At 42.5% G+C, this 13,346-nt stretch overlaps 1 protein-coding gene across 2 annotated transcripts; it reads left to right on the top strand.

The window, feature by feature from the left end:
* Positions 1-389: 389 nt before the first annotated feature.
* On the top strand, positions 390-3,741 carry LOC123075389 (zinc finger BED domain-containing protein RICESLEEPER 2-like). Of its 2 annotated transcripts, none has more exons than XM_044498004.1 (4): positions 390-591; positions 972-3,135; positions 3,226-3,294; positions 3,478-3,741. In XM_044498004.1, the coding sequence occupies exons 2-3, from the start codon at positions 1,876-1,878 to the stop codon at positions 3,289-3,291; spliced, it is 1,326 nt and encodes a 441-aa protein (XP_044353939.1). In that variant the 5' UTR covers positions 390-591; positions 972-1,875; the 3' UTR covers positions 3,292-3,294; positions 3,478-3,741. Both variants share the same exon structure in this region, with proteins under 2 accessions (XP_044353939.1, XP_044353940.1).
* The last annotated feature ends 9,605 nt before the right edge of the window (positions 3,742-13,346 follow it).

The raw sequence follows: 13,346 nt of genomic DNA, 5'->3' as shown, positions 1-13,346 counted from the left end.
TTTCCAGAGCCCACTAATAGTTTGGCCGGCCTAAAGGCCAAGCGCCCCAGCCCACTTCGGGCCGCACCGCCCCAACCCAGACCTAGGAGCCACCAGCACCAGGCACCAACCCCAGCCGCCAGGACGTAGGAGACCTAGAGTCCACGTCTCCACGACTCGTCTCCAGTCTCCACGAGCCAGCCGCCAGCGCCAGGAACCAGAAGAAGTGACGAGGGCACAGGGCAGTACAGCGGTGGCCGGGCCGGTGACCTTCCGGCGTCTAAATCTCCGGTATCCCCGCCCCCGTTCACCTCTCACCTCAAACATCTCCATTCCCCCAGTCCCGACCTCTTGCATCGGTCCTCTCTAACTCTGGCAATCCCCATCTCCATCTGCGAGCCCAGTGCAAGAATGGATGAACGCCGCCGGCCAGCACCTTCTGCCACAGCTACAAGCATGGAGTCACGGAAGAAACGAGTTGCCTCTGATTGTGCGTCACGGGACTCTCCCTCCACCGCAGCACAGCCTGATCCTCTTCTTCTTTCACAAGCGCAGAAAAGGGCAAGGGTGGATCCAACAATGTCTGATGTTGATGATGCCAGATCAGCAGTGGTAATTTCCTTTTGTGCTCATGTGTTAGATGGTTAAATCTCAACAATTCAGTTCATATGAATGTGTACTCCAGTAGTGTTGTTACTATTTAAATGCAGTATAGACTACTAAATTTTATTTGTCTGTTCCCATCACAATTTTGTTTATTGATGTCTGATGTTTATAATGCCAGATCAAGAGCAATGCAACTATTTTGTTGATTGCAATTTTGGTATAGAACTCTAATTTCAGTTTCGTACATTGCCATTTTTGCTATATTTTTATAGAACTCTAGTTACAATGTAGATTAATAGAACTTCATTATTCATATTCATAATCAATCATGGAGTGATGACTTGTTAAATTTGATTATCTAAATCATTCTATTTCTTTCTGCATAGGATGGTGATATAGAGGAATGGGTCGAGGTTAACGAAGGATACGAAGAGGTTGATGAGGCAGATGCATATGACATGGATGATGAAATGTCAGATCCTTCTCTAGGATTGGGTGACAAAGGAAATGATGTACAAGCTGTGGTCCTCGTTAACAATGAGAAAACAAAGAGAGTGATAAGGAAAAAGGCAACAGTTAATGTTGGTAATAATGTTAAGGTGAGGAAAAGTAGAGTTAAGCGTGCACCATGTTGGCAGCATTTCAAGGAGGTCAAAGCTGTATGCAAGAAGAAACCAGGGGCGGTCGTCACGAAGGCAAAATGCTTGCATTGTTGTAACTTGTTTGCTTATACTCCAGGGGGACCAACTACTAGTCTCAATCGGCATGTAGATGTTTGTGCGGACTATCTAAACAAGAAGGGAAGACAACAGCGACAAGGTACAATCAATTTGGATCCTGAAAAGCCAGGTGCATCTCTTATAGTGAATCATGAGTATGATCATGCACAAGTCGTTAAAATCATAGCAAAGATGATAATTGTGCATGAATATCCTTTTAGGATGGTAGAGCATGCTTGGTTTAATATCCTCATGAGATATATGAATGCATCATACAAGTTCATTGGTAGGAAGAAAATTAGAGCCGAATGCATGAAGGTGTATCTTTCTGAGAAAGAAATCCTTAAGAAGCAACTTAGGTCTATTGAGAGCATTAGTTTGACAAGTGATATATGGACTTCCAACCAGAATCTTTCCTACCTAGCTATTGTTGCTCACTACATAGATGAGGATTGGGTTATGCAATTTCGTGTTTTAAACTTGATAGAGTTAGACCCACCTCACACAGGCTTTGTCATAGCTCAAGCTGTTTTTGAATGCTGCCAAGAATGGAAAAATAGAAGATAAGATCATGACAATGACCATGGATAATGCTGCCGCGAATGATTCTGCCGCTAAGAAATTGATGGACAAGTTCACTGCTAGGAAATCAGCAAAATTCATATCTAAGTACTTCCATGTTCGCTGCTGCGCACACATAGTGAATTTGATAGTCAATGATGGCATGGAACCATTGCAGCCTTTGATAGGCAACCTTAGAGAAACTGTCAAGTACTTGAAAAAATCTCCATCACGCATGTCGAACTTCTTGTCAGATTGCAAGTCTCTTAATATTAAAGTTGGAAAAGGATTATGCCTAGATGTAGCAACCAGATGGAGTTCTACATACAGAATGATAGATGCTTGCACTTTGTATAAGGAAGCTTTCCATGAGTATGCACAATCAGATCCTAATTATGAATGGCAGCCCGATGATGAAGATTTTGTACTATATGGCAGAATTCAACCCATCTTGAAATCATTTGCCGAGGTAACTACTATACTATCAGGATCTACTTACCCCACTACCAACATTTTTTATCCATACATCATGAATGTTAAGATTGCTATAGTAGAGCATGCTATGTCCGGAGATGACAATTTGAAAATGATGGGGGAAGCCATGCTTGATAAGTTTGATAAATATTGGGATAGCACTGTTGTGCCAGAAAACAAAAATCGGAAAGATAAAAAAAGGGTAAAGAACAATGTTATGGTGATTGCCACCATTCTTGATCCCAGATTTAAGATGAAACTTGTGGACTATTGTTTTAAGAAAATGTATGGTAAAGAGAAGGGTAGTAGTGAGATGGAAGATATCAAAACAGAATTCTTTGATCTGTATGCCACATATGAGATGGAAAATCGTCAGCATGAGGCTCCTAACACCAATGAGCAGAGTTCAATTTCAAGTAGGCAAGCATCTACATCTATGACCACATTGTCGAGTGGGTTTCAATCCTTTCTCGAGGAGACAAATTCGGGGCCATGCAAATCTGAATTGACAAGTTATCTTGAAGACAAGACTCATCCCATTAATGATCCAAATTTCACATTACTTGACTGGTGGAGGTTGAACGCTCATAGATATCCTATTGTGGCAAAAATGGCAAAGAAGTTCTTGACTATACCAGCTACTAGTGTTTCATCAGAGTCAACATTCTCTACAGGAGGTAGAGTTCTTGATGACTACCGTAGTTCTCTACTCCCAAGCATGGTTGAGGCACTTGTTTGTGCTTCTAGCTTCATCAAAGGATCAAAAGAAAACCACATTAGGCCTACAACCATAGTGGTAATATTAGTTGCTCTTTGTTGTCTATTACTTATAAGCTTTGACATACTATTTCGGACTGCCTAACTGAAACTACATTTCCCTTTGTAGGAAGATGACATTGATGATGATGTTGAGTTCATTCCATTTCCTGAATCTATTGTGGAAAGCAACTAGCAGGTTGGTGCTTGGCTACTGGTTGAGACTTGTAATTTTTATTTTGCAAGTTTATTTTCTTTCTCTTGTACTACTTATATTGCAATGCCCATTTTGTCTATTAAACCTTCTCCTATTTAAGCTCTACTACACTGCTGTAAGAGAAACCTGAAAGTTTACTTTCTTTGTTTCAAAATTTGCATGTAGGAAAACTCTGCAAGTTCATGAAGGCATCATACGCAGCAAGGTGGAAGGGCTCCTGGAATGTTCATTCACTACTGGCTGTAGCGTGTTGCTACTATCTTTAAAATTTATTAAATTACGCAAAGTGAAAGGTGCACCAGACTTGTTGGTGTTTGCTGCTGCGTACTAGACTACTAGTGTTGCTACTTTTTGCTTTTGTGATGGACCAGACTTGAGTGGTGTTGCTGCTGCATAGTAGTCTTGCTATGCTACCGTTTGACTCCAACGTCCTTTTACTAATTTATGCTATTGTGAATTTGTGATGGAAACCTTTTGTGTTTGAGGTTTGGCAATTTGGCTGTAGCGTGTTGCTATTATTTTTTAAATTCAAATGATGCAAAGGTGCACCAGCCACCAGACTTGTGTGTTGTTGCTGTTGCGTACTAGTGTTGTTAGTTGTTACAATTAGAATGTAATTGTCTAATTTATGTCATTGTGAATTTCTGATGGGATCACAGGATTCTTATGTGTACTGTGTTGTTTGTACCTTAACGAGTACTCGTGAAAGCTCGCGAGCATAACGAGCTCATAACGAACCGAGCTGAACAGAGATTTCAGTTCGTTAATATTAACGAGCTTATTGATAACGAGCTTAATGATAATGAGCTTAATGATAACGAGCCGAACGAGCCGAGCAACTCGTTAATCCAGCCCTAGTTTTAGCCCATCACGGATGAGCCATGCAAGGGCACCCCTACGCACCCATAAAAAAGTTTGCTAGCTAACTACTCCCTCCGTTCCTAAATAGTATAAGTCTTTGTAGAGATTCCACTATGGACTACATAAGGAGCAAAATGAGTGAATCTACACTCTAAAATGCATCTACATACATCCGTATGTGGTCCATAGTGAAATCTCTACAAAGACTTATACTCCCTCCGTCCCAAAATTCTTGTCTTAGATTTGTCTAGATACGGGTGTATCTAATACTAAAATGTGACTTGATACATCCGTATTTAGACAAATCTAAGACAAAATTTTTGGGACGGAGGGAGTACTATATGGCCAGTTAATTAACTGGCCTTTAGCCTATTAATCAATACTCATTTTTAAATCACATCAAGTGATGACGAAGGTCACGGCCGGGCACTCCTTGCTCCATAACAAATTCCTGACTTCTCCTCAACTTATTAGGAAAAAGATAAAAAAAATATTGGTACAAATTATCATCATTCAACTCTTTTTTTTTGTACCATTTGTGGTACAAAATCTCATCAAACAGTTCGAGAATAAGTCCACATCCCAGAACAAGATGCAGACCGTACTCTGAATTTTCTGGAGATACATCATCGTCTTCGAGACCAACTACTCCATGATCTTGTGAAACATATGTTGATCCAAAATGGAAAGCAAGGAGTTTAATTTTTGAATTGCACACTTGAAATTAATTTTATGTTTAAACTATGTATTTTCACTACAAACATATGTTATTTACATGTGATATTCATGTGTATGGATTCAAGGGTTTTGATATGAGAAGCGTGGTTGTTCAGTAGGACATTTGAGGAGCCATCCAGCATTGTACGGGGTCGCGCTAAGGTGCATCTGCGGACATTTAGGGACAAAATTTTCTCAAGTCCAGCTGTAGACGCTCTAACTAGCATATGCATTGCATCCTGCTTTTACTTCAAAATATTAACTTGATGTTTTTTTCCCTTACACAATTGTTTGTACTTTTCCTGTGTATAATGTATTTATATGTACATAAAGAATTCCTAGTTAATTGTATTATGTGCAAACCATCATACGAGGATTGTTTTTGATAAGCCGACCTGTATGTTGTGCATACTTTGGTAATTAACAATCTGTTTGCCCGTTTTATTGTGTTCTTTGCAAAAACAAAAATAACACAACTCCTGGAATAAGATATTCACAAACTCCCTGTACTTGAAAACATCAAAATGTTCATGTCTTCATGATGACTTCTGCTAGGTAAACACGTCAGGTGTGACATCAATTAATCCAATCTAAAAAATTCTAGATGTGCATTCTATTAGTTTTGCCATGTAGTCTACTAAAATGGCATGTGTGGTCTGCTTATTGTTTGGTATTTCTAGTTGGTAGGTTTCTATTACTAGCTTCTCTCATGTACTCCGATGGATTTGCTTTCATTCTAGATATTTCTTTCTAACAATGTGCTTGCTGATAGCAGCGGGGCTACAGGAGAATCAAAGCAGGGGCCAAAGAGAAAATATGCATCTTTGGGGGTGGAGGGGGGCGGGTTATGAGCGGGCTTCTAAAAACTTTTTGCTTCACTAAATATGCTAAGGCTATCGGGGGAGGGGGGGAGCGCCCCCCTCGGAACTACATGTAGCTCTGCCACTTTCATCCTTGGTTTCCTTTGGCGTCGAGTTTCTTGGCTTGGTCGCATTGTCGTCCACCCCCTCTCTGGTTAGTACAAGAAGCTCACGGGGTGCGGAAGCAGGCCTCCTACCTCAAAGACGATCTCGGCGCCAGGAAAGCTCTCCTTGACAGGATGGAGCTAATGGATAAGCTTGATCCCTCGACAAAAAACTGGCAGGACCATGTCAGGGAGATGCCCTGATATGGAGAACTGCATAAACGAGTTGATGCGTGACACTGAAGGTGCCCATGCAAATGCAGGATTTGTAAACAAGATGGCTCAGTGCCTCAGGAGTTTGGGGATACAACATCAGATTACCAACCGGATCGAGGAGGTCAAAGTTCTCATGGTGGAGGTAAATGCTCGGCATGATAGATGCAAGATTGATGAGTGCATCAATTCAAGTCTTGACATTGTGGTCTGGATTCCCGGATGTCGACGATCTACATGGAGGTAGCAGGTCTTGTTGGTGTTGATGGCCTAAGAGAAGAGCTTGTCAGTTTGTTGACAGATTCTCAGAAGAAACTCAAAGTGGTTTCCATCATGGGGTTTGGAGGTTTGGGTAAAATTACAGTTGCCAAACAAGTGTATGATGAGATTGGGGGCAATTTAACTGTAAGACATTTGTCTCACTCTCCCAAAGACCAGATGTGAAAAGCCTTCTCATAGGCGTAAAATGAAGGCTAGGGATGGAGGACCCTTCCCATGCACGAGCTACAAGACATGATTTACCGGCTTAGAGAACATCTTAAGCATCTTTTTTTGCTTCAATAAATATGATTGGGCTATGGGGGGGCAGCGCCCCCCTCGGAACTACATGTAGCTCTACCTCTTGTTGTTGACCTTTTATCCTAGATTCCCTTTGGCGTCGAGTTTCTTGGCTTGGTTGCATTGCCCTCCACCCCCTCTCTGGTTTCGATGCGAGACACATGAAGGGAACTAAACTCGATCAAGATGGGAGCGAGTGTGATGACGGGGGTGATGAATCCGCTCCTGGGAAAGCTCACCAAGCTACTCAACGCGGAGTACAAGAAGCTCAGGGGTCAGGAAGCAGGCCTCCTTCCTCGAAAATGAGCACGACTCCATGAAAGCTCTCCTTGACAAGATCTAGGTAATGGATAAGCTTGATCCCTGGGCAAAAAACTGAGGGACCATGTCAGGGAGATGTCCACATATGGAGAACTGCATCGACAACTTGATGCGTGACATTGAAACAGGTGCCCATGCAAACGAGGCTTTGTAAAGAAGATGGCTCGGCGTCTAGGAGTTTGGGGATACGACATCAGATTGCCAACTAGATCGAGGAGCTCAAAGTTCTCGTGGTGGAGGTAAATGCTCAGCGCAAGAGATACAAGATTGATGAGTGCATCGATTCGAGTCTTGGTATTGTAATTTGGATTCCTAGATGTCGACGGTCGACAAGGAGGCAGAGGGCCTTGTTGGTGTTGATGGCCCAAGAGAAGAGCTTGTCAGTTTGTTGACATATTGTCAGAAGAAACTCAAAGTGGTTTCGATCATGGGGTTTGGAGGTTTGGGTAAAGCTATGCTCGCCACACAAGTGTATGATGAGATTGGGGGCAATTTAACTGTAAGGCATCTGTCTCAGTCTCCCAAAGACCAGATGTGAAGAGCCTTCTCACTGGCTTACAATTAAATCTTTGGGATGGAGGATTCTTCCCATGCTCACGAGTTGCAAGACATCATTTAACATCTTAGAGACCACCTCAAGCATCTAAAAAGGTTTTGCTTCACTAAATATTGCAGGGCTATAGGGGGCAGCGCCCCCCCCCTCAGAACTACATGTAGCTCCGCCATTGGTTGTTGACTTTTCATCCTAGGTATCCTTTGGCGTCAAGTTTCTTGGCTTGGTCACATTGCCCTCCACCCCCTCTCTCTGGTTCTGAGGCGACGCGTGAAGGGAACTGAACTTGAGCAGAATGGGAGCAAGTGTGATGACATGGGTGATGAACCCGCTCCTCGACAAGCTTACCAAGCTACTCAGCGAGGAGAACAAGAAGCTCACGGTGTGAGGAAGCAGACCTCCTTCCTTAAACATAAACTTGGCGCTATGAAAGCTCCCTTGACATGATGGAGCTATTGGATAAACTTGTTCCATCAGCAAAACAACTGGGGGGACCATGTCAAGGAGATGTCCTGATATGGAGAACTGCATCGATGACTTGATGCGTGTCATTGAAGCAGGTGCCCATGTAAAGGCAGGCTTGTAAAGAAGATGGCTCGGCGCCTCAGGAGGTTTAGATGCGACATGAGATTGCCAACCGGATCGAGGAGCTCAAAGTTCTCGTGGTAGAGGCAAATACTCGACGTGAGAGATACACAATTGATTAGTGTATCAATTTGAGTATGCATTGTGGTTTGGATTCCTGGATGTTGATGATCTACAAGGAGGCGGTCGGGTCTTGTTGGTGTTGATGGCCCAAGAGAAGAGCTTGTCAGTTTGTTGACATATTGTCAGAAGAAACACAAAGTGGTTTCGATCATGGGGTTTGGAGGTTTGGGTAAAGCTATCCTTGCCACACAAGTGTATGATGAGATTGGGGGCAATTTAATTGTAAGGCATTTGTCTCAGTCTCCCAAAGACCATATGTGAAGAGCCTTCTCACTGGCTTACAATTAAATCTTTGGGATGGCGGATTCTTCCCATGCTCACGAGTTGCAAGACATCATTTAACATCTTAGAGAACACCTCAAGCATCTAAAAAGGTTTTGCTTCACTAAATATTGCAGGGCTATAGGGGGGCAGCGCCCCCCCCTCCCTCAGAACTACATGTAGCTCCGCCATTGGTTGTTGACTTTTCATCCTAGGTTTCCTTTGGCGTCAAGTTTCTTGGCTTGGTCACATTGCCCTCCACCCCCTCTCTCTGGTTCTGAGGCGACGCGTGAAGGGAACTGAACTTGAGCAGGATGGGAGCAAGGGTGATGACATGGGTGATGAACCCGCTCCTCGACAAGCTTACCAAGCTACTCAGCGAGGAGTACAAGAAGCTCACTGTGTGAGGAAGCAGACCTCCTTCCTTAAACATAAACTTGGCGCTATGAAAGCTCCCTTGACATGATGGAGCTATTGGATAAACTTGTTCCATCAGCAAAATAACTGGGGGGGACCATGTCAAGGAGATGTCCTGATATGGAGAACTGCATCGATGACTTGATGCGTGTCATTGAAGCAGGTGCCCATGTAAAGGCAGGCTTGTAAAGGAGATGGCTCGGCGCCTCAGGAGGTTTAGATGCGACATGAGATTGACAACCGGATCGAGGAGCTCAAAGTTCTCGTGGTAGAGGCAAATACTCGACGCGAGAGATACACAATTGATTAGTGTATCAATTTGAGTATGCATTGTGGTTTTGATTCATGGATGTTGATGATCTACAAGGAGGCAGTCGGGCCTTGTTGGTGTTGATGGCCCAAGAGAAGAGCTTGTCAGTTTGTTGACATATTGTCAGAAGAAACTCAAAGTGGTTTCGATCATGGGGTTTGGAGGTTTGGGTAAAGCTATGCTTGCCACACAAGTGTATGATGAGATTGGGGGCAATTTAATTGTAAGGCATTTGTCTCAGTCTCCCAAAGACCAGATGTGAAGAGCCTTCTCACTGGCTTACAATTAAATCTTTGGGATGGCGGATTCTTCCCATGCTCACGAGTTGCAAGACATCATTTAACATCTTAGAGAACACCTCAAGCATCTAAAAAGGTTTTTCTTCACTAAATATTGCAGGGCTATAGGGGGCAGCGCCCCCCCCCCCCTCCCTCAGAACTACATGTAGCTCCGCCATTGGTTGTTGACTTTTCATCCTAGGTTTCCTTTGGCGTCAAGTTTCTTGGCTTGGTCACATTGCCCTCCACCCCCTCTCTCTGGTTCTGAGGCGACGCGTGAAGGGAACTGAACTTGAGCAGGATGGGAGCAAGTGTGATGACATGGGTGATGAACCCGCTCCTCGACAAGCTTACCAAGCTACTCAGCGAGGAGTACAAGAAGCTCACTGTGTGAGGAAGCAGACCTCCTTCCTTAAACATAAACTTGGCGCTATGAAAGCTCCCTTGACATGATGGAGCTATTGGATAAACTTGTTCCATCAGCAAAACAACTGGGGGGGACCATGTCAAGGAGATGTCCTGATATGGAGAACTGCATCGATGACTTGATGCGTGTCATTGAAGCAGGTGCCCATGTAAAGGCAGGCTTGTAAAGGAGATGGCTCGGCGCCTCAGGAGGTTTAGATGCGACATGAGATTGACAACCGGATCGAGGAGCTCAAAGTTCTCGTGGTAGAGGCGAATACTCGACGCGAGAGATACACAATTGATTAGTGTATCAATTTGAGTATGCATTGTGGTTTTGATTCATGGATGTTGATGATCTACAAGGAGGCAGTCGGGCCTTGTTGGTGTTGATGGCCCAAGAGAAGAGCTTGTCAGTTTGTTGACATATTGTCAGAAGAAACTCAAAGTGGTTTCGATCATGGGGTTTGGAGGTTTGGGTAAAGCTATGCTTGCCACACAAGTGTATGATGAGATTGGGGGCAATTTAATTGTAAGGCATTTGTCTCAGTCTCCCAAAGACCAGATGTGAAGAGCCTTCTCACTGGCTTACAATTAAATCTTTGGGATGGCGGATTCTTCCCATGCTCACGAGTTGCAAGACATCATTTAACATCTTAGAGAACACCTCAAGCATCTAAAAAGGTTTTTCTTCACTAAATATTGCAGGGCTATAGGGGGCAGCGCCCCCCCCCCTCCCTCAGAACTACATGTAGCTCCGCCATTGGTTGTTGACTTTTCATCCTAGGTTTCCTTTGGCGTCAAGTTTCTTGGCTTGGTCACATTGCCCTCCACCCCCTCTCTCTGGTTCTGAGGCGACGCGTGAAGGGAACTGAACTTGAGCAGGATGGGAGCAAGTGTGATGACATGGGTGATGAACCCGCTCCTCGACAAGCTTACCAAGCTACTCAGCGAGGAGTACAAGAAGCTCACTGTGTGAGGAAGCAGACCTCCTTCCTTAAACATAAACTTGGCGCTATGAAAGCTCCCTTGACATGATGGAGCTATTGGATAAACTTGTTCCATCAGCAAAACAACTGGGGGGACCATGTCAAGGAGATGTCCTGATATGGAGAACTGCATCGATGACTTGATGCGTGTCATTGAAGCAGGTGCCCATGTAAAGGCAGGCTTGTAAAGAAGATGGCTCGGCGCCTCAGGAGGTTTAGATGCGACATGAGATTGCCAACCGGATCGAGGAGCTCAAAGTTCTCGTGGTAGAGGCGAATACTCGACGCGAGAGATACACAATTGACTAGTGTATCAATTTGAGTATGCATTGTGGTTTGGATTCCTGGATGTTGATGATCTACAAGGAGGCAGTCGGGCCTTGTTGGTGTTGATGGCCAAAGAGAAGAGCATGTCAGTGTGTTGGCAGATTCTAAGAAGAAACTCAAAGTGGTTGCCTCATGGGGTTAGGTTTGGGTAAAACTATCCTTGCCAAACAAGTGTATGATGAGATTGGGGGGAATTTAACTATAAGTCATTTGTCTCCGTCCCCAAAGGCCAGATGTGAAAATCCTTCTCACTGGTTTACAACTAAAGCTTGGGATGGAGGATTCATCCCATGCTCACGAGCTACACGACATCATCGACCGGCTTAGAGAACACCTCATGCATAAAAGGTAATTTTCTTCTAGTAGTCACCCATCAGATGTGATAATCAAACAAAATGTAACTCTTGAGAAGACAACCTACACAATTAGTTTGCTTTATTCAAGACCAATTATGCATTTTTTGGTCATGCAATAAAGTGGACCCAACTTCCAACAATAAAAACTTCTCAAACAGATAGTAAAAGATGCCATGGGACTTGAATGAAACTGAAAAGGTACTAAAATTTCATTACCTTAGACATTCTATACATAAATTTGTACAATAAATCTATTTTCCATTACTTTGTCAACCTCAGATTAACTAAGCAAAAACACTCCATTCACCTAAGTTATAATAAGGATATAGTAAACATGGCATCATACTACATATTTTTGTTAACTAATTTTGTTTTGATCAATCAACGGACCACTATGGAAACAACTATATTGCATGTATCTAATCAATAGGAGGCAATCCATGAAACTTTCTTAGTGCAGTTGGATGTATTATTCAGATTCTTCCACCCTTGAATCTTCAAAAGTAAATATGATTTATTACCGTTGTTGGCTAATCATTACAGACAACTCAAAACAATGAAAATATTGTAGATGTAGCCCAAGCTTGGAGCGGATAAAGAAGTATAAGCTCACTGTCGCCTGGTCCTTGACCATATTATTGAACTTCATGGCCAGACCACTTGACCTTGTAATATTAGGGTACATGCATGGTAAATGGAAAATACATGTAATTAAATTTAGCTTTAGTCTGCACCATCACTGGTCTTTTGTTATGCAATTAATAATCTAGAGCATAGTACAAAGCTATCTCGGGTGAACAAAAGATGCAAGACATTTAATACTACATGTATCCTTTCCCATACCCACATAAGAAAATAGAAAAAAACATTACAAGCTGACATCATGCTATTAAATTAGCTACAAGTCAATAGTGAACAAAGCTTCGCAATAATAGAGAACAAGATGAAATGGAGTGATAGCTAATTAAACATCCTTGCAAGTTTTTCAATTGAGCACTTTGTACTAAATATAACCCCTAAAACATGTGCACTGAAAGAAGTTGTAAATGATCTGAAAATTAAAGGATAAATTAGTAGACCAACAAGTGAATTGGAAGCTAGAAGTGAGGGCACTCTCTTTTGTCTTAGTCCTATAGGCAAAACTTCATGAAAAAAAAATACTTGGTTAATAAGATCCAACTCAACACCCTATTTAGGGCATGCTCTTTAAGATAAAGGCTAAATGCGACCACAACCATTGCATGTTGGATGTTGATGCCTGATTAAAATAACTGAAACGGTCAGAAATTGTTGATATCATTTCAAATACAATACATCATAAAAACACATACAAAGAAAATACAGAAATCCAAATGAAGGATATTTTAAAATGGAAACTATGCTTGTAAACTATGAGCTATGCCCTACAACCCATTATTTGATTCATATACCTAACTTTTTAGTGGTGTCGTAAACATAACTACTAATGTATGTGAACTTGCACGAGGACACGATATGCTTACCTACAAGCCCTTCTTAAATTCACTGTCTCTAACCCCGACTGACATAATATTTTAGTATCTACAAACCACATCTGGTAAGGATTGCCAAAGCTGGCCAAGAACATTCAAACAAGCATAGGCCTCACAAATAAAATCAGACAAATGATCCTCCATATATATGATGTATTTTGGCATTCACACAGTCAACTTAAAATATTAGGTGCAAATAAGAAATTTAAGTGGGTTGTATGGGGCTTACTCACAATGCAACAATAGTAAAATTCCGGGTGCACACCATTCCATGCAATAAATACA

This window comes from Triticum aestivum, chromosome 3D, assembly GCF_018294505.1.
Source record: "Triticum aestivum cultivar Chinese Spring chromosome 3D, IWGSC CS RefSeq v2.1, whole genome shotgun sequence".
Classification (NCBI taxonomy): domain Eukaryota; kingdom Viridiplantae; phylum Streptophyta; class Magnoliopsida; order Poales; family Poaceae; genus Triticum; species Triticum aestivum.
The sequence above is the reverse complement of the archived record's forward strand: the minus strand, read 5'-3'. Positions and strand labels throughout refer to the sequence as shown.

Bases quoted from the DNA above. Each gene is read 5' to 3' on its own strand.
- LOC123075389 (XM_044498004.1), top strand. From the start codon at position 1,876: ATGACAATGACCATGGATAATGCTGCCGCGAATGATTCTGCCGCTAAG. The intron at 3,136-3,225 runs GTAATATTAGTT...TTCCCTTTGTAG, and splicing joins TTAGGCCTACAACCATAGTG to GAAGATGACATTGATGATGA.